A 21,805-nucleotide genomic window follows, 5' to 3' on the forward strand; every position below is an offset into this window, starting at 1 on the left:
GTTACTTTCCCCAGTAGCTTAAAGATGCTAGTCTGGATCTTAAGTACAGGTACTTTGGTAATAAACAACTTGGATACTATGAAGTATGCTTCTGTGTTTTCATAAAATCTTACTGAAATGTTGATAAACCAACCCAAAGTTATACATAATCGTAAAATACCAGTGTCTTTGGTACTTCAGTGGAAATGATTGTATTCTTCCACTATATTGCAACAAAATTTATTCAAAACCCACTTCTATTCATTATAGCCCACAGAGACAGTTTTTAATTGCTTTAAACAGATTTAAATGGGGATGTTATTTATGAACAGGAACCAAAACCTCAGCAAAAAAGATGCTAACTATATAGTGCATGCAACCAGAAGCCATATACCGATAACTGTAAGCAATTTATAATATATTTGATCTACTTTAAACAAAATGTTCGTTTTACAACTGAACGCCAAAAAAATACCAATGGTAATATTAGGACCCACATAAAAAAAATAAATCAGAATCAACAGGAACATAGCTGGTAACTTTACATTTGTAATTACACTAAATCACTTTAACTGATTTATTTTGTGTGAACAGGTAAATCAGTCCTACTACTCTTAATAGTGAGTTGTACTTGTAATGCACAGAGAGAGGCATTCGGACAAAGATCTGAGAAAATGTGTACGATGTGTACCGGCACAGTTATAAAAAAAATAGCATTTCTGCCTCCAACAGATAATCTCATCTAATTATTGTGATTTCCATTTCCATTTTATTAGCAAGTTTGTGTTCCAGTCTTTTTAGAGACATGTTGGTCAGTCTTTATTAAACGCTGAGTAGAGATTTATCTAGTTCTGCCCTTCTTGCAGCAAGGCACAACAGGAAAGCCTGCTGGGTTTCCATGGTAATCCACCTAATTTATGATTACAGACAATCCAGAAGATCACTAGGAGACTTCCATGTCTGCTGTGGCTGCAGACGATGAAGCCTGGCTTCCCGGGTTCACCGTCATGCGCTCTCGGCTGCCGAACACCTCGCTCACTAAAAGCAAACAGCAAAAGAGGCAGTTGTATGACGAGAGTTAAGAAAGTTATAGGAAAAGAAAAACTCGGAGGGATTAGACGTACCAGCTGCAACGTCACTGATGTCCCAAATCCGCAAGCCGTCCTTCTGTCCCCCGAAGGCGTAGACGAAGGGCAGATCAGGGCAGCACGAAGCACAGAACAGCACCCCCTGTTCACGCCACCAAATAAATCTCATTTCACCACCCAAAAACTTAAAGGATATTCAACAGCTACAGCTCCATCTAAAGCTATTCAACCCTCGACTGCAAAATAGCGTATGCAACTTCTCACCATTTTCATGTCTCGAGAGTGCACCAGGCTGGGCTTGTTGCTTAAAATGTCCCAAATCTTTACGTGTTTGTCAGCAGACGACGTGACGAGACATCCTTTGATCTGGCTGCTGAGGTCTAAACCTGCAAAGGTCCAAGAAAAACGTCATCTCGTTCCACCATAAGCGACACAGGCAGACAAGACGAAAAAGTTTTCCGTCAGCATCCGACAAACCTGACACTTCTTCGTCGTGTGCCTTTAGCGTGAACAATGGTTTATCAGTGCGGGCATCTAGACAGTAGACGAAACCGTCCTCCGTGCTGGCCTGAAACACACACACACACACACACACACACACACACACACACACACACACACACACACACACACACACACACACACACACACACACACACACACACACACACACACATAGAGATAAATACTAACAGACAAATACTGCAGCAAGTTATTGTAAATTAGTATGCTTGAAGTTCTGAGTACTCACCAGGAAGTTGAAGGGTGAAAAGTGGTTCCAGACCAGCCGCTCCACTTGCCCACTAAACCTCCAGGTTCTGAAGCTGCTGTCTGGATTCCGGCAGTCGTAAAGGACGGCTGTCCTAAAGATGAAACCACGACGTTAATGCGAAACCATTACAAAGATCTGTCGACAAAGACGCAGTGAAGATCACGCTTACTTGTCATACGATCCAGATATCAAGGTCTGTGCCTCGAAGGGATGAAATCTTAAAGTCTGGACCTGGAACATAAGAAGTCGGTTGTTTAACAGCGGCTAACGGCTGCCCACTCTGAGAAAGCAAATCCTGAGCATTTCAGCGCGGCAGGTTACCTTGTCTGTATGCTTCTGCAGAGTTGTGGCCGGCTTGCCTTGACACAGGTCCCACAGGACGACCGTGTCGTCTGCAGATCCACTGGCCAGCACATTCCTTAAAAGGAGCAAATGTTGGAAATAAAACATGTAAATCATATCGGGTTGACTACTGCAGACAGACAGGTGAGGGATGGACGGGTGATTTAAACAGCAGTCTGGAAATACAACTATTTTTCTTTGCTTTGATGTCATCTCTCATGCTTACCCAGACCTAATAAATGTTTTAATACTTTTCCAGAACTGAGATTTTAGTAAAAATCACTGACCTGACCAGCTTGTTCCAGGATAAATCCAACACTGCATCTGTGTGTCCCTCCACAGGCTCCGCTGCTGCACCCTGCCGCACAGCACGCAGCGATATGTTCAAAAATGTTTGCCACCAAAACAAGCTTTTAATAAGTTATTATGCCACAATGACAGCGATAAAATATAAAATGAATCTTTTTTTTGTGTGACATCAATAGGATTTTTGCACCTTTTTGCTTTTCTTTTTCTTCTTGGAGGCCTTTTTGCTCCCGAGGGAGAAGACTGGCTCCAAACAGTCCACCACATCCAGGTCCCACACGTCTATCTGTGGAGTCATGTTGCCCACGGCGACGTAGTTAGCTGCAGAGTGGACGCACAAGGAACATTATTTTGATTTATTTTTATGAAAGCTTGAAACGTGACTTATCAAATAACTGGAGGGTTGTTTTTTTTAATTTTATTATTATTATTATTATTATTATTATTATTATTATTATTCTTGACTGAAGGCTTCGTTACCTCGTCCCTCCTGTGGGTTGGGATCGAAGTCCAGCCATTCCACACACAGCGGATAGGCTGGCAGCAGGATGTCATGATGGACATACATGGATTCCTCCTCTGAGTTATAAACTGGGAAGTTACACAACATATTTATAAATGCTCTTTCCTCAAAAAAAAAAAGAAAAGAAAAAAAATGCACTTAACTTTAATGATGAAATATTAAAACAGGGTTCCTACACATTTCCACAGACACGCAATTCTGATTCTTTTTTTTTTTTATCAGATAAGTGATCGTGTAATAACAGATTGTTCCAGTTTTCCAATTATCAAACACACTTATCATAATAAAAAGGATATATTTACTATAGATCTCCAAGTTGCAGCAGTCCTTCTCCGTTTTGCCAGCCAGGATGAGGTTGTCAGTGGGCTTGATTTGGAAGTGTTCTCGCTCATACTGGTCCTAGACGGGGGATGAGCAAACAGAACTACACAGGTGGGACATTATTTGGGACAAATAAGAGCCAACAGACCCCATCTGAGCAGATACTCACTGTGTCTTTGATGGTGATGTAGGGATCCTCGTCATTAGAGCTGAACACTGTGAGCCCAGCTAGACTGTCACCAAGGTTAGCGGTAGCTGAATTGGATTCAGTGAAATGTTTTAAATATCCTTGAATTTTTCTACATTTTGTAAAGTTACAAACAAAAAAGCAACTGTATTTTTGTTGGTATTGTATGTGATAGAAAATAGCATAAATGTGAAGGGGAAGGGAAATAACACATAAATACAAAGAATCAACTGTATTGATAATTGCCTCTCCGTATGTTGGCAAAGTATTTGCTTGAAGGTGAATGTACTGCCAATTATTTATCTCTAATTTCACATTTAATGAGTTTTGTTAATAATCTCATTTTGTAGAATCTGCATGCATTTATTTTTAGCTGTATACTTTTTTTAGATTATATATGTGACACTACTGTAAAGTTTATTTTATTTTTTTATTATTAAAAATTTTCTACTCCATTATTCCGCTTTCTTCCCCACCATGATGCTATCTCCGCAATATTTCAATGAATACTACTTTCTGCTTAGGGGATGTGCTGTATTATTTCTTACTTCAAACTGGGTTTTAGTAAGGGGTATTAGAGTAAATGGGGGGAATGCGGATGCAGGTCAGACTTTTTTGGAAACTTTCGGGAAACATTTTCCTAGCGTCCTTCCACTTTACAATTGAAGGCTACTTTGTTCCTGTCTCTCAAATATGATGCATTGGAAACACAAGTAGAAGCATAAAAAAAACTTAAAGTTGTGTAAATACTTTTGCAATTGATTTTAATTGGTGCTTAGAAGAGGATGAACAAATAAAAACACAAACACTCTGCCCTTTACCTGCATCCTCCTCATCATACTTGTCCAGCCCATATTCCGCCAGTTCATCGTCTTCCTCCTCTTCATCATTCCCAGTCTTTAGACCTAAGTCATCATCATCTTCTACCGTTTCTCCAGATGGATCGTCATCACGTGGAATACCTTCATCTTCCTCCTCATCTTCGCCTGCTACGTCCCTGGGTTCAATGATAAGAAGGGCATTTATCGCTTGCCATCAAAATCTAGTCAGTGTTTGTCTTTGCATTTGCAGCGATTACCCCAGATCTTCTCTAGCTTCGGTAATGATGCGTTGAAGCTCCTCTTGACTCAGCTCGACCTGAGAGAAAATAAAACAGAAACCTTTTTTGCACATGTGACAAATAAAGGTGAAATATAAATGCATATTTAATTTCAAGTGATTCTTATTTGTTATATTTGTTGAAGTCCTGCTGGAGGACAAAGTATGCCTTCTGTTAGTCCATACATTTCTTTTAGACAGACTGAAGTTTTAAAATGTCAGTAAAAGCACCTAAAGTGTGATCACGAAGGCTTTAAACTGCCGTGTTGACAGATTTCTTCAGTATGTTTACGTTCCCTACCTTGTCAGGAGTTTCCTTAGCAACGCCACGTTTCACCCACCCGACACACGTAATCTGGGAGCTCATAATGTAAAAATACTTGTAGACCAACAGCAGTAAATATAATAAAATGTGCGGTTTTCTTTTTTTTACCCCTTCTCAAACTGTTTCACCTCAGGCATGCACACAGTGGTACATGTGAGCGATTAGGACCGCTCCTACTTAGGGAGTTCAAAAAGCTGCCTGACTAAAATTCCATCAAAGACGCAGAAAAGGACCGAATTACTTACGAAATGCCTTACAAAAAGCTGAAGTAAAATTTTCAAGCATGTCAAAAGTCGGAAAGTAAAACTAGATTTCATGATTTAGCGAATCTCGGTCATCAACACATACTGGAACTCCATCGGCGGCTATGTGAGAAAAGGGTGTTGTATTTAATCTTGTCATCAAGATGAATACACCGAAGATGGATATCTAAACTGGAAAACTAAAGTGAGGACAACACTGTGCATGGGTTTAGGGGCGTAATATTTATATCTATGGTTTAGAAACCGTGAAGTTGCCATTTCCCACTAAAACGTTAAAAACTTCAATAATTTGGATTTAAAAACCTATAACCTCCCCTTATGGCAGTGCAACTATTAAATTTGAAGCGTGTATGCTAAAATAAAAATCTTGGAGAAGTTGTTGAACTTTTCTTTTTTGTTCTTTTTTTTGTAGATGGTCGCTAACAAGCTAACTGCTTTTGATATTCTTTAAATAAAGACCTCCCCGCCCCCGAAACAACTATATGTATGGTAAGGACTATATAATAGGAAGGTGTGAAAATTATGGAACAAAATAAAACAGAAATATGTTGATACATTTAAGAAAAAAAAACATTTGCTTGCACTAGACTAAGATGGAGCAATTTATCAAAGCTAGATAAAGAAAACCAAAATTAATGTTGCTATATATCATAATAAAATTGTTTAAAATAAGTTCTAAAAGAACAAATAAATAAATAACAAATAAAACGTTAGTCATTATATGTTACGGTGATGCCTGAAGCTGATTGTATTTAGAAAAATAATGTAAAATTATTTTGAGACGAGTTCAAAATGCACTTTTTTGTGTCCAAAAGATGCAAGTGAAGCACAGAGTAAAATTATCCCACAGGGTTAATAGAATAAAACAAATCTTTACTTCTTGTTAAATTAAAAACAACAACAAAAAACAGTTTAATAACAGCACATGAGTGACAATATAAAAATATATAAGATCTTACTGAAACGTTACTGTTTGCATATATGATGGATGCAGTACCACTGATCAGCACAGGTAATAATACAACTTTGGCTTATACACAGTTGCACAACTAAAGATTAAGTGCATTATTTCTTATTTGAGAATGTAACACACAATTAAGGATTAGCAAAGTAATTTTAAGCAGTAAAAAAGGTGCAATATTCATAAATACAGCAACAGAAAGAGAGATTATTCTCACAACAAAGGTTTGTTTACAAGAAATTGACCCCACTTGACGGGACGCATAGACTGTTGGTGTACATCTACAAATTTACAATAGTCAGCAATCAAAGTGGAAGCTTGTTTTTTTTTTTTAAACATTTTGCCATATCAAACTAGCTTAAGAAATGTAATTTTGTAAATATAAACACTTGTGTAGCTTTATGTTTGTGACATACAGTAATGTTTCACAGATCACCTTGGCCTTTAAATCGAGTATAAAAATGACAAGAAAACAAACAAACAAACAAAAAATTATGATGAGCTCAAATGTTGTTGCATGTTATTTTTAATGCAATACTGACATTATATGGCACCAATTGACCAAAATGTGTGTAACCCTTCTATGTTAACATGCACTTTGATAAAGTTCTTAAATTGTAGCACAAAACTACTGGGACTTAACTTAATCAAAAATCTACCAGTCAAATAGTTAAAGGCACAAGATGCTAAGAATTCATCTGAGGAAAACTGGTTTGAAACTAACCACTCTTTGTTATCAGTTATTTTATAACATTCCCCTTAAATACTGGCTCAAAAATAACCATCGTGGCCAACATAAACCAAATAAAGTGGTTATAGGTGGAAGAAGACAGGATTTCCTCTATATTTTTATTTTTTTTTTGTCTTGACGCTGTTCAGACAAATGCGTTTTCCTTCAGAGAGCACAAAACAATCCAGGGATAGCTTTCGATTAATAACTTTTCACAGGATGCCAAGGATTGTCGGAACAAAAAGCCAGTAAGCCAAAGTGAACCAAAGTGTCCTCTGCACTGTTTCCGTCAGTATTCTGAGAGTTCGAGTTCATCGTCGCTGTGGTCGTTTCTTGCCATGTGACTTGCCAAGTCATCTTTAACCGGTTTCAAGCGTTTGGAGACCAGGTTCAGTCTAACCTCGTGAATGATTGCTTGGGTCAGGTACCTCTCTCGTTTGAGGTGTTCTCTGGTGGTGTGCGAGACATCTGGGATTACGGAGGCGAGGATGAACTTGGTGAGGTACGCAACGTGCTGTGAAGAGCAGGTAAAGAGTAAGTACTTTTGTTCAGAGCTTTAATAATAAGGAACATGTGTTTTTTTTGTGTGTATGTCTCACCTCTACAACAATTATAAAAGCCATTTTGGCAGCAATCACATGCCAGTAGTGCATGTTGTACTGATATTCTCTGGGGTGTCCAGGAGGAAACCGAAAGTCTCGATACCTTAAGAGGAAAAATATATTTTAGTTTGCCCTTCAGGGTGAAACAATTAGTTTTGGACATTTCTTGTGCATCAGCATCTCTCACATTTAGTATATTGGTTCCAAAGAGTTTCCAAAAGAGCATTATAATGCGGCTTTTACTCAAGTATCTCACACTGAAAAATTCACTTATTTGTACAATCCCTTTTGCCAAAAAAAATATAATCTAATAAACACATACAATTAAATAATAACATTTCTTTTCTAACGTTTTGAATGGTTGGAGCACATGGAGAACAGTTTGTTTGACCAGCTCATTTTGCTAGTTTGTCCCAAATCCAATGTGGTTTCTGATGTCCTTTTTATTTATAAATTTTCCTTTATAAAAGTTTTTTTTTTTTTTTTACAGGTCATTTACCAGAGGAGCCAATGAGAGCGTATGAAACAGACCCCGCACCTGCAGATGGTGATGTTGGGAGGTCGCTCCACTGCGTCGGTGACTGTGGCCTCACTGAAATTACCGGTGTTGAAATAAGACAGGGAGCTGTTGATGAATCCGCTCATGCTGTGGTTACCGTAACCTTCCTCCACGGAAAATGACCAGTAGTAAACCAGCCGTGGGATTATGTCGGACGTAAACGCAATGATCATGGCCTGTAGCGACACCAAAGCAGCATACAAGTTAAAAGAAAGAAGGTGGTCGTTGTTTGTGTCTGCATTCTCTTATTATAAATGGGTTTTTTTTTTCTTCACAATATTTTACGTCATAATCAAAAAGTTCTAAAATCCAACCTACATTTGTCGCGACTGCCAATATGGCGATCCATTGAAGAATGGGCTGCCAAGCTCCAATGTCCCGGGCTTTCTCGGGCAGTATGCGTCGAAACTGAGTCGTCATCTTCCAAGCGTCGACTCGGATCTCAATAATGTTGTTGACGAGAGCCAGAAACGGAGCCAGAGGGAAAGAGGCCACGAACAGCGTCACGAAGCCAAACTGGATCACTGGGAAGAACGAAAGACACAACGAGATTGAGATCCTGTAGCGACTAAAACTGGCTCCAATGTCCACAAGCCCACAAGGTACAGATCCAAGGTAGATAACACTGAAGCTTTTTTTTTTTTACCCATCTCGAGATATTCATAGAAGAGCCCGAGTTTTGTGAAGGGCTGAAGCTCAAAGTCTTGTTCCCAGCGAGGCGGCTCCACCTTCTTATGGGTCACCCGGGTGCAGTAGCGGAAGATCACATTCTTAACCCACCTGTGGAGGACCGACAATGTCTGAGCGTGACAAATGTTGCAGCATGTTTCTGCCAGACAAAGAGGCAGATTGTTTTCGACATAGACATAATAAAAGAGTATTGGTTGCTCAGGCGTAGGGAATACGGCGGAAATTCCAAGATGGTAGCCATAGGGCTACGTCAGCGACGTTACATCGGTGTCTATGGTTTCCGATAGCTGTAAGAAAGTTGTTGGTTTAATGCAATTACTTACGGCAGCAAGACCTCTTGGATGTTGTTCCAGATTGCTTTCCCTCCCATGATGATGGCGAGCTGAGTGGTCAGCTCAATCAGACAGCCACCGGGATCACACTGCAGGAGTCAGACACCCAGGACATGCCACAGCAAAAGTGAGGAAAACATTTTTAACTTCACATAAACAGAGCCGTTTTGCATCTAGTCTCATTGAAACAACAACAACAAAAACATGAATATTTTTACAAGAAACTGAACATCACCTCCTCGTTCCGATATTTTTCCAGGATATAAACAGGTTGCCCGGGGTGGCCAACTATCTTTCCTTTTACAAAAGCAATGTAGAAGCACGAGGAGTAGTAGTTGACGAACTGGAAGAGGAACATCTTCATCGTCAAGCTGTTCTCGTAGTCTGTTCTGGTCCGAGGAAGCTCTGCCGACACGTGGAAGACTGAATTAAAAACGAGTTCGAGTCGGGAGAGGGGGGAAAACAAAAGCACAAGTACAGGACAGACTCACCGAAATCCGTGATCCAGATTGCAACTCGCTCGTAAAGAGTATTGAGGATCATGATCACAACAAAGTTGATGAGGCCGGCCGTGACGGAGGTGGCCATCTGAGGCGTTACATACTCTTTTAGTGGCTCCAGAGTAGTAAAATTGCCTGGGTTTTTTAGCTTGATTGACAGGGAGAAGAAAACAGCTAGTCGGTAGATAATGATGGCCACGATGGACGCCAGGATCAGTATGATCTGAAGGACGAAAAGCAGATAGATTGTTGTACATCATCAGGTGTAGAAGTTTCAACTACAAACATAAAACACATACATAAACGTCTGTTTCCGGTACAATCAGTGTGAATCCTTTATTATATTTCAAACACTACAGGCACTGTTAAAAATGAAGTAGCAAAACGTTTAATTAGATTACCCAGAACAGGACTGTCCCAATTCCTATTGAGATTCGAAAACATCGTCCGCAGAATGTAAACGGCACCTTCTCTTGCACCTACATCACATAAACACACTTTAGTACGATAGGGTCAGTATTGCCAATTATTAGCTGTCATTCCAAATGTTTTTTTTGTTGTCTTTTTTTACCCCTGTGACAGGATTGATCGTGTCATGAACACACGCGGCATCATATTCGGGGCGAGACGGTTCTTCCTGCTCCAGAAACTCCACTGTGTCCCATTCGAACTCCAACTGCGACTGGTAGCGCTTCCAGAACTCCAGGAACACCGTAACTGCAGCGCAGAACCGCCAGAACAGCAGAGGAAGCGCAATTAGGGGAAAGAAAGTCGGTGCTAAAGGCTGAAAAATAGGAGTATTAACACAACACGTTGACACAAACTCACCCCACACTGCCATGAAAACAGCAAACACCAGCGTTCCAAAATGATCAAATATAGTCAGTGTCTGAAAAGAGAACAGCAGCAAATTAATTACAAAAGTGGATTACAAAAAGGTTTACTACACAAAATTAAGATACGATGTTAGCAATTGCTTACTGTAACGTCTTCAATATACCAATATACCGTAATTCCAATGGGATCATACAGTAAAAACGTCAATAATTTTACATGATTTCAGGTTTCTCTCTTTGAACTGACTCTGATTTATTAAACATAGCATACTATCAGTTTAGACTTGGAGGTAAGACTCATTCTTTGTTACCTTTCAAGTTTTTTTCTGTTTTTTTTTGTTGTTTTTTTTACCGTCTTGTCGCAAATTACCATCCTGGTGGACAATTTGTTTCTATCTGCTAGGAAACTACAGCGTTGAAGAACATCTATCTTCCAGCAAGACAATGACCTGAAAGCATCCAGCTAAAGCTACACAGAAATGGCTGAAGACAACAAGGTGAATGTTCTGAAGTGGCCCAGTCAAAGCACAGACCTCAATCTCAGTGAGAAACCGTGGCCAGACTTGGAGGTGAATGTTAATGAAATCATTTATTTTATGCAGCATATTTTATTTTATTTATTTTATTTATTTGTCATTATTTTGTAGAAACCAGGTTTAGCTTTTGTTATCTAGTTTTTTGTGAAAAAAAAGAAAAAAATGTTATGATTGATTTGAAAAAGCAATAAGGAGAATAAAGCGCTCAAGGAGACAAATACTTTATATAAGAACTAAATAAAGAACTAAATAAAGCTATATAAGAATGTAAATAAAGTGAAATACAGTTTTTGTCAAAAAGCTCACCTTTGAAGTGTCACAGGTGCTGTTTAAGATCCAATAGTTGCAGAGGTCACACTGAGGACACATTACAATCTTTCCTCCAATGTCAGGGTCGCACACCTCTTTGCTGCGTTATTTTAAACAGAACAGAGAGAAAAGAAATCAAGAGAAAGAAAAGCTTGTCTACCAAACAAGTTCACATCCGACAGGAAAACGAACAAACACAGCCTACATCTCATAGGTCACTTATCTGAAATACCTCCATGTGCTGTTTTCTTGAATGTGGTATCCATAAAAGAAACAGGCCAGTCCCACAACAGAAGCGAAAGCCAGCATCTTGGTGTAGAAACCCAGCCAGGCGAAGTAAATGCCGATCTTCTCCCCGTAGTACTTTCTGTGGGAAGGAAATCAAACTCTTTGTGCAAGTGTAACAAAAGAAAAAAATACTTAAAATTACTGGTTGGATGTCTTTTTTTTTGTTGTTTTTTTTTCAAATTAAATAAAAATATTAAAATACTAGAAAAAAAAAGATATGGAAATTCTATCCTGAGTTTAAAAATGACACAAAATAGAGATGTACAGAATTGTGTAAATCTCTGATAATGGCACCATATGCTTACTCTGGGAGTTGTCTGGGAGTTTACTTGTTTTTGTCTTTCAACTACAGGTGCACCGTTTTTTTTGTGTGTTTTTTTTAACGATAGAGTAACGTTTGACACCTTAGATTTGATTTACAGACTAAATCTATCTCTCATTTGTGTTTTTATTACATTTTAAAGTAAAATATAGTACGTGATGCGCTGGATCAATTGACTCATGTCTCCTTTTCTGTTATATATTTTCTAAAATGTTTCTCTCGAACAGAGCTTTGTAGCTCTGTGTCTTGAGAAAACAATTTAAAAACACTTTATTTACTTAATCATTTATTTTAGCACACCTGAAACTGTAACTCCAGGAATATAAAACCGAATCATAAAATCAGTTTGCAAACCTTATGAGGTCCAGTGGTTGTGTCTTGTAGAAGTTCTTGGGATGAGCCCACTCCTTGTAGAGCAGATATCTCTCGTTGGGACAGCTTTCGACTGTGGACTTGACATTGAATCTGCACTAAAAAAAAATAAAAAATCAGAAGCATTTTACACACTGGAGAAGCATTTGACATGTTTACACTCATGTATGCAGCAACAAACACACTTACGTCATGTGGAGCGTAGGCAGCTTTGTAAACTCCACCACTCAGCAGTTTGGTGATACCAAACTTTTTAACGTTTCCTCTGATTTCATAAGGAGCTCTGCACATGATGAAGTTTGCCTGAGATAAGAAGAGCTTATAAGTTATCTCCTGCGTAAATCATGCCATCAACATTAAGATCGAGTTAGGACAGATAGAAGGGAGGGGCAGTACTGTTTTTTCCCCCAGGCACAAAGTGCCAATTTATAGCACAATCAAGCAATTACAACACCTTCAGTTGTTAAAAAAATGCTATATATGACTTAAAAGAACCCCCCCTGTCGCTTTAAAAGCTCCTTTAAGAGATTAAGATTAGTATATTTGGAGTAAAAAAAGAAAGCTTGGCTTATCAAGTGCTCAAATTTGCTCAGATACAGTACAAAGTACAGCCAGAGTTAGGGGTGCACCGATTTATCGGTGCCGATTTCCTTAATTTTGGGAGATTGGTGATCGGTTGATTTTTACATGTGAAGCCGATCTTATCCACCGATGTTATCAACCTCGGCAAAGGTCTAAAAATCAACCACCATCCTTTTCTTTTACCCCGTGAGAGATGCTTGGCTGACAAACCGGCCGACCAGATCATGTCGGCACATTTACAGTTAGCAATAGTCACCCCATTGTTGCCAATTCAGTAACTTTCTTGATATACTGAGCAAAATTTCAGACAAAAAAATGGTATCGGCCTAAATTGGAATCAGTAAGTTAGAGGTTTTTTAAAAGATCAGTAATTGGCGATCGGCCAGAAAACTGCAATCCATGCAGCCCTAACCAGAGCGTTATTATTTAGCTTGTTCCTGACAACAGCAATGTAATGAAGCGGAAATACCGATCAGCGTGACGTGGCATAAAAACGAAGGTGACTCGGCACTTGTGGTTTCAAAAACACAGAGAGATTGAAAGCTGTAAAACAACTCGCCATTCTGCTCTTCATGGATGGAGTGAAGACTTTTTCCTTGTCCATCTTTAGGAAGCAATCATGATGGTGCCTCTGATAGGGTGCGGTGTAGTAGTCTACTTCCTTCTTTATCAGTTTCTCGTTGGGTTTGAAGTACTTGGTGATCCAGTCGAAAAGGTTCCCGACGGGGGTACGGTTGACGTGATCGTTGACCTCTATGGGAATCTTGATGTGCAGGACTTCGGCGTAGGTGCGCTGCACCTCCCACGGCACGTGAACTTTCACATATATGAGGTTGTCTTCGTGGACCTGCAGAACGGAATAAGAGTTAGTTTCAAGCAGGGGGCTGGGGGGATATGACTGAAAACGGCAGCTTCCACTTACAGATGGCGTCGCTTCCAGCTCCAGGCCCATCTGCATCAGGCAACTCTCAAAGTACTCTCGCCGTTTCTACATTGGGAAAAATGTTAGGATTACTACTTTTAAATAGTAACCCACAACTTCCTGTTGTGGGTCCTGTTGTCATTATGGCGTCACATTGAGGCTTACTTCACCATCTTTGTCCTGATAATTTCCGCAGAAAATCTGTGGGGTTAGCTGAAGGGAACATCTAAAAAGCGCACCAAGCATTTTTGGTGTGCTTTTTATTATTATTTTAAAGTCTTATGACAGACGAAACATAGCAAAAGTAAAATTTCCACCCAGGTTATTCTGCTAAATCGGGATGAGTATCTTATGAAATAAGTGAGTCATTCCAGGTGGATTTAAACTGGAATGTCTCTGTGCCAATATTTCTGTTCTCACCTGCAGCACCATTGTTGCCGCTTCCTTCTTTTTTTTTCATAACAAGCTGTACTTCATTTCCAAGAAAAACAGGAAAGGCAATAAACTAAAAAAAGAACTACATGAAAACTAAATAATCTATCATGTAATTGAATAAAAGCCTGATTTTGTATGTTTTTTATGTAACAGTGATCAGTTAAAAACGTCTTTATTGGCATTCGACTCTCCAGCAGCCAGAGTTACAACAGAAACAGAATGACCAAACCGAGTATGTGTGTTTGGGAACATTATGACAGATAAATTGCTTCAGTGTATCTACTGTGCAATAAGCGTTAGCGCCTCTTTTGAGTAGCTCTACGAGCTTTCTAAGGAACTGTCTAGAACAGGCTGATCGGCTTTGAGACTTGAGTTTCAGGCCATGTTTTCAGTCGACATTTATTGCTCATAGTAGCCCCCAAAAAGCCAAAAAAAGCAAAAACAAAACAACATCCCTATACCAGAACCCTGAAGGGAATCATATTTAAAAGAATTAAGGCCATAATGTCACTTCTTTAATTACCTAATCTAAAAAAATCTAAGGGCGTGCGCTGCACACTGTGCGGTGTTTTCAAAACAAACAATACGTTAAGCCTCTTATGAAAGACATTAAGGTAACAAACATACATGGGTGTGCCCTGTCCAAGCTATTTTAATGTTCATTTTATTCCCAAACCAACTGGATGCACTAATTTAAAATAACAATGCTGGACAAACTTTAAGATTAAATTCGGTTTGACTTGAATCCAGCTGGGACTTTGAAGTTTTTAAGAGCATGAATTGTGTTTTTTAGTGGCCCGACCTGTAATTATAGCTTCCCCAGCCACGTCAAAGGTAAAGCGGTAGGTGATATTGTGTACACACAGTCAGCAGAGGCTTTCATCCTGGTGCAAATAATGGACTGACAGCAATTCAATTCCTCAGAGCAATGAAAAATGTCTCCTACTGTAAGTCTTTGATGCATTTTTTAAAGAAACGTATTAATTTCAATAACGTCTTCATAATAAGTGTTTTTCTGCGATTCTTTAGTTTTTAATTGTGTGTATTGTGCATAATTACCTCAGGTAAATGGGCATGTGTAAGAAATGAGAACTGTACCTTGTGTCTTTTGTGCGTGAACTTCTTGTCAAACGGCTTCGTATCCTCATCTTCGTACACCAGGATGAAGTCCACACTCCTCACGCCGTCGCTGAAGAACAATGAGTCCGGCTGGTTGTTGTACTCAACCTGAGGGCAGAAGCAAAGGTCATCCGGTAAGTCGACGTCCCGAAACTCGTACGAGTCTTCCTCCATAACTTCATACATGTTGGAGAGAATGACAAGTCAAAAAGGACGTTTTGTGCGGCAGGTAGTTGCTTCCCCTGATGAGCTAATTTCATTTGTGGTGCCATGAAGGGAAAACGGGAAGAGTCAACAAACCCAAGAATACCCGCCCTCTTGTCTCCCTCTCTCCTTCCCACTGTCCACACAATGAGACTTTTTTCAAGGTAGAGCCATTTAAATGTCTATCTTGTGTAAACTCTGTGTAATTTGCCTTAGAAATGTATGAAACAAAAAGTTTAATGCCGGCCAATTTGCATAACAAGAACAGCCACTATTATTTTTTTCATTAAAAATTAACGTTAAATCGTGATTTAACAATGAAGTGACACATTTTTCACATTTATTTGAATAGCACATTTCAGCAGCAGGGCGGTTCAAAGTGCTTTACATAATAAAAACAGGAAATGACGAAGTTATAAAGAAAACATCAAACAGGCAACAATTGCCATTGCCATTGCCAAATCATAATAATAATAATAGTAATACAATAAATTAAACAATCAAACATTTACAGTGGCTAAATTTTTTTTTTAAAAAGACATTTTTAAATATATTTACAGTACTGAACACAGTGATTGTATTTGACTCACATCCAAGGACAGAGACTCACCAGATTTGTTTTTTTTTCTGACTCGTCTGCTTTAATACCGTAATAAGTGGGTAAAAACTCCTCAGGGTACACTGTAAGAGAGAAATGATGATACCGACTTAAATAAAACAATAAACACATATAGCAAAAATAAAGAGTGAATTAGTTCCATCCAAATCTTTTGCAGAGCAAAATCATTTTCATATTAGTTTTAATTTTTAAAAAAAATTGGAGATGCATTAAGTACCGTATTTTCCGCACTATAAGGCGCACCGGATTAAAGGCGCACCTTCAATGAATGCCCTATTTTAAAACTTTTTTCATATATAAGATGTCTTTGATGTTTTTATGTTTTTACCTTTTGAATCTTTTTTTTTTCTTTTTAAAAAATCTCTTTAATGTTTTTATCTTTACTTTTTAATTTCCTTTTATTTCTCTTTCTCACTGTTTCCGTTTTAATGATGTAAAGCCCCCCGGAAAACGTCCCAGTTAAACGACGTTTAACTAAAGTTCTACGGGGTTTAGAGTCCCAGTTGACGGCGATTCAACTAAAAACCTAGAGGTTGGAGTCCTTGTCAAATGGTGTTTTTGACTAAAGTCCCAGAGGGTTAGAGTCCCAGTTAAACGACGTTTAACTAAAGTCCTAAAAGGGGTGCGGGTTTTAATGTTTTTATCTTTTTTAATCTTTTTCAAAATATCTTTCTCTTTCTAACTGTTATTCAATGTCACATGTTGTTTTTATTTTAATTATGTAAAGCACTTTGAAATGCCTTGCTGCTGAAATGTGCTATACAAATAAAATTTGATTGATAAGGCGCATAATAAACGGTTGCCAGTGGCGCAACTACACATTATTCAGGTGGATGCGAAAACATAGATCGGACGATGGTGACCCACACACAGCATGTTTGTGGAGAACCTGGTGCTAAAGTGACCTGCAGACGACCTGATGCAAATAAGCATTTTCTATTGCTTATATAGGTCAGTCAAACTTTATTAACAAACCAGCGTTCTGACAACTATCCCAGCATGCACCGCGCGCTTCTTCTACGGGCGAAAATGAAGTCGACGGCTGCTTACCGTAGTTGCTAGACCTGTTGTGGCTCAATATTGGTCCATATATAAGGCGCACCGGATTATAAGGCGCACTGTCGGCTTTTGAGCAAATTGAAGATTTTTAGGTGCGCCTTATAGTGCGGAAAATACGGTATATAAAAAACAAAGTCATGTAATGAATACACATACTGTACATTATATAGAATTTATTTTTATTTTTTTTAGATTTGGGGATTTTCAATAGACTTAGGCCATAATAACATGATAAACATTTAATATGATACAAATAAAATGCAATGTCTCTAAAGTACACAATTTTTCTTTTACTTATATTAAAGGTTATGCTACTGCAATAAGACCTGAAATGGAATTGAAGGCCTTTTATACAGGTTCACAAGAGGTGCTAATAAGGGTGGAGGACACTGTGCAAGCACATGACTGAAACAGAAATGAAAAAAGTTATTTGTAAACGACAACAAGACTCTTTATTTAATCAGCATTTGTCACCGGGGAGCTGCTGCTGATTTGACAGTTTGCATCTGCTGTGGGTTACTCTGAAAAGTGAACAGGACAGTGTTTCTGTTCTGCATGTGTCGTTCCTTTTTCTTAGCATTTAACTGTCACTGAAACTTTTTAACTTCATAGACTAAAATTTCTCACTGCAATGGTGAAAGTTGGTTCAGCGTGTAGTTGTGTATCTCCAAATTCTGGACCTACTCCTCCACAACTATTCGAGAACAGTAAGCAACGAATGATTGTATGCTCAGTCATAATTATAGACAGATTTTTTATATATATATATTTGGGTGGTATCACACACCTTTCAGGTTCCAGGATATAATATAGAGAATAGTGTGAACACTTGGGGGGAAAAAACATGATGTCTGCTGCACTTTAAATTCATTTTCTATTGCTTATTTGCATATCCAGTCAATAGACAGTGTGCTTCTTCTGTGTCGTATCAAACGTAAGCGCTGACAGAAAATTTCCCCTAGCTAACGAGGCTTCAAACTAGCAACTAAACCAAAGGGCTTTTCAAAGTTTTTGAGGAATCTTAATTTTATCATCTGTTATTTTAAATACTGCCAGAACATAGAAAAAGCAAAAACAACACAGTGCTGTAACTCACATCTGAGGGCTAAGAATGTAAGCTAACACTACAGCTAATTGTTGACGGCAAGAAGATGACACAGCTTTTAATATGGAAAGTCTTGCTTTCTTGGCACGTGAAGCGGAGCAATAACTAAAGACAGATGTTGTTTTTACTAGCCATAGCAACTGGCTGGGAAAATAACAGCGGAATCACTATTTATATTTCAAAAAGTCCGAGCTTTGATAAAACGAACACTGCTTCAACGTGAGTTTCACATGAATCCCTCAAGATAAACCGGTTTCATCTTTATTGCTCTGCTGCCACAAGTTTGCTCTGACATGAAAGCTAAGATGTCGCAATTAGTCTTTCTACTGGACTAAAAATATTTTTACATTAAGTAGGACTCTAGTAAAAAATATACCGGGTCTGCCACTAACAGAGGCAGTCGACTGAAAAAAAAATCTGCTTTTATGTCACAACCCACAGAGCACATGCTAACTTCCTCTCAAGTGAACATCCTCCTATCAGCACGCAAAGCAAAAATGGTCTCAACTAAACAGGAAAACAACATCGTACCTGTACTTGCAGCACCTTTTTACAGTGCATAATTACTATTTAAACCAGTAAATTAAATGAGGAAGGCTCTTCTGCCTATTTTACTGACAGGAAATAGCTGCCTGCATTTGGACAGTTGTAACAAATGTTATTCACTACAGAGTCATCTCCATGACAATAATCAGCTCAAAGAGCTTACTTAAGCGTGAGCAATGCTTCGTATGACAAACACTTTCTGTCAGCTTAGAAATTTTTATTTTCTAAAGAAAACAATAATGAAGCACTTTTGCTTTGCAAAACATTTTGTATTCAAGTGCCAAATTAGATTAAGTATCAGATCAATGGCAAACAGAGCAATTACAACTAGCTGTAAGCCTATGTATTCAGCTGAACATAATCAATGAATACATTAACAATTAATGACAATAGAACACACAGTCTATTGAAAAGCCCTTTATGGTCCAGTCTAGATGCTTTGTGTGGTTGGATTTTCCCAACCACACACCCACTGCTGATTACCAATAACAAAAATACACAAAATACACACAACATGGTGCTCATGATAGGTAATGAAGCTAAATAAGACATAAATAAGCTCATACAAAATCTTGGAAATGTATTCATACCTCTTGGACTTTGTAACATTAGCTGCAATAATGTCAGGTTAAACATAAAACACCTGCCACACTTTTTAAAGGTTTTTTTTGGCTCTAGTGGCCTTTATTTGATAATTAATTGACAGGAAAGTGGGAAATGAGAGAGGGGGAAGACATGCGGCAAAGGTTGCCAGGTTGGGAATTGAACCTGTGACAGCCATGCTGAGGACTAAGGCCTCCATATGTGGGTTGTGCTAAACCCCTGTGCCACCGCAGCACACCCCTGCCACACTTTTTAGATTTTCATTTGCAAAGATGTTTTAAAGAACCTAATGTGACTTTCCTTCAACAAAATTTCGGCATGATTTCCATAGACCATTTGTCACCTTAAACGTTCTATGTTATACTTAATCATGAATTATGTCATCACTTTGTAATAAGAATCTGGAAAGTTAAATCAAATGAGTATCAACAAATGAAATTCCTTCAAACTTCTTGTTAGTTTCTCAGAGAAATCAGAACTACACAGAAAAAATATATGAGGGTCTAAAAGTAAACCAACCAAGAACGACGTACACAAGAACATGTACATATATGATAAGTACTTTTGAGAACCTATACACCAGAATGATAGAAATGTGGCTGAATTGAAACATTACAGCCAAATGTCACGATAGGCTATGTCATTACGGAATCCAAACATACCAATAATATACATCACATAAGTTAATGAGTGTTGCACAAGTATAAAACGACTTAACTGCTGAATGAATATGTGCATAGCTAGAATTTGCAAATACTTGAGGCCCCTCTAAAAATCATTTATAACCACTTAATAGTTAAAACACAGTTTACATCTTCTGCCAAAACTAACATACACAGTCTTCCTTATTTTCGCTCTTGTAGATACAGCCAATCAGTGTCAAGAAAATTAAATGACGCTCCTGAACTGGATACTTTCCAAATGCTTGACAATTTCCAAATGCTTGACAAATTGACAAATGCTTGACAATATATATATATATATATATATATATATATATATATATATATATATATATATATATATATATATATATATATATATATATATATATATATATATATATAGAGTCAGATGTATTGGCATGTTCAGCTTTAAACAGACAAGGCAGCAGGCAAAGGCAATTACACTTACGAACAAGAGCAGACATTTTAGGCTTTAGGCACTTTTGGATTCCTGTACACCAAACTAACAAAAAAAATGCTAAAGAAATAACTTTTTTTGAGATGCTAAACCCAAATGTCTTCGTATCAGAGGATGAGGTACCAAAATAATAATAATTGTAGATATTACCATGTATTAATGTCATTACATCTTGGTACATTTAGAACTCCAAACATTTGCCTATTTTTATGTAGTCCGGATGGAATGGTGCAATGGGGCTTTTCCGAGATGTGGGAACGTCACGCCCACTGCTGAACAGTTGTTTCCACTGAACCCAGTTTGCATATTTTGAACATTAACACTAAGTTTCAACTAGCTAGTGACAACACAGTGGGTTTCATATAAGCATGGAAGAACTTGAGTAGAAATAAAATAAGTTATAACTTGAATGTCATCAAGTTAAAGTTACAATAGATTAAAAATAATGAGGAGAAATGTTGGTATCACTTGGCGGTTTTAGAGTTCCACCAAAAAAAAAAAAAAAAAGAAGCATGTTGTTTGAAGTGTAGCAGAATTACCGGGGCAGTTATGGGGGAATTAAAGATACCACATGGCGGACGCGATAAACCTATAAGTTACATCAGCTCAAGACACAATAAGCACACCAGGGCTTAAAAGGTCTCTTGCGAAAGAAAAAGCGGCGCTCTCACCAACTTCCTCATGTATCATCCCCAGTCTCGATTCATCGAAGTCGTCATTGTCCGAGTCCATCTCGAGTATATTGTCGTCCATGGTCCTTGCAGCGAGTCAGGAGGGACCTCCTTTAACAACAGCTGAAACGAACACGAATCCACAAAATTGCTCTTATAACAGCAAGAGATGGGCTAGTGCGGGTTTAAAAGCGCGACTCAGCCTCCTGCACATTCCTGCATAGTTTCAACACACTATCAGTTGAACGAAAAAAAAAAAAAAAAAAAAAAACTTGGTCAAGTTGAAGCTTGACAAAATGAAAATCATACAATAGGGTGGGGTGGAGAAGGAGGCGGCGGCGGAGGAGGAGGAGGAGGATGTTAGAGCGAAGCGAGATTTTATCACGTCAAACGGGAATCTTTAGGTACGTTCAAGTTTTACCCAACGTTTCCGAACCTGTGGATCGTCAGTGTTACTTGTTTTTACTCGACATAGAGTCCAACTTGAACTTGAAAAGGACCATATTCGAGTTATACTCTGCCATATATGTCGAGTTAAGAAAAAAGGTTTCGAAGG

At 38.4% G+C, this 21,805-nt stretch overlaps 2 protein-coding genes across 2 annotated transcripts; both read right to left on the reverse strand.

Annotated features, from left to right (window-relative positions):
• Positions 1-203: 203 nt before the first annotated feature.
• Positions 204-5,104, reverse strand: pwp1 (PWP1 homolog, endonuclein). The gene is made up of 15 exons (XM_008400935.3): positions 4,918-5,104; positions 4,597-4,655; positions 4,340-4,515; positions 3,501-3,586; positions 3,313-3,409; positions 2,968-3,078; positions 2,678-2,808; positions 2,469-2,539; positions 2,161-2,257; positions 2,009-2,070; positions 1,819-1,930; positions 1,545-1,635; positions 1,332-1,453; positions 1,104-1,209; positions 204-1,017 (listed from the first exon to the last, which is right to left on the reverse strand). The coding sequence occupies exons 1-15, from the start codon at positions 4,981-4,983 to the stop codon at positions 923-925; spliced, it is 1,482 nt and encodes a 493-aa protein (XP_008399157.1). The 5' UTR covers positions 4,984-5,104; the 3' UTR covers positions 204-922.
• A 952-nt stretch (positions 5,105-6,056) lies between these two features.
• On the reverse strand, positions 6,057-21,523 carry ano6 (anoctamin 6). The gene is made up of 20 exons (XM_008400936.2): positions 21,250-21,523; positions 16,114-16,184; positions 15,279-15,407; positions 13,746-13,811; positions 13,383-13,670; positions 12,431-12,544; positions 12,224-12,339; positions 11,492-11,626; positions 11,257-11,359; positions 10,407-10,467; positions 10,150-10,295; positions 9,980-10,057; positions 9,570-9,801; positions 9,314-9,483; positions 9,070-9,167; positions 8,703-8,836; positions 8,375-8,580; positions 8,036-8,232; positions 7,495-7,600; positions 6,057-7,409 (listed from the first exon to the last, which is right to left on the reverse strand). Exons 1-20 carry the CDS (start codon positions 21,329-21,331, stop codon positions 7,185-7,187), a joined length of 2,757 nt encoding a protein of 918 aa, XP_008399158.2. The 5' UTR covers positions 21,332-21,523; the 3' UTR covers positions 6,057-7,184.
• Between the last annotated feature and the right edge of the window lie 282 nt (positions 21,524-21,805).

The sequence above is a fragment of the Poecilia reticulata genome, chromosome 23 (genome assembly GCF_904066995.2).
Source record: "Poecilia reticulata chromosome 23, P_reticulata-male-v2, whole genome shotgun sequence".
NCBI classification, from domain to species: domain Eukaryota; kingdom Metazoa; phylum Chordata; class Actinopteri; order Cyprinodontiformes; family Poeciliidae; genus Poecilia; species Poecilia reticulata.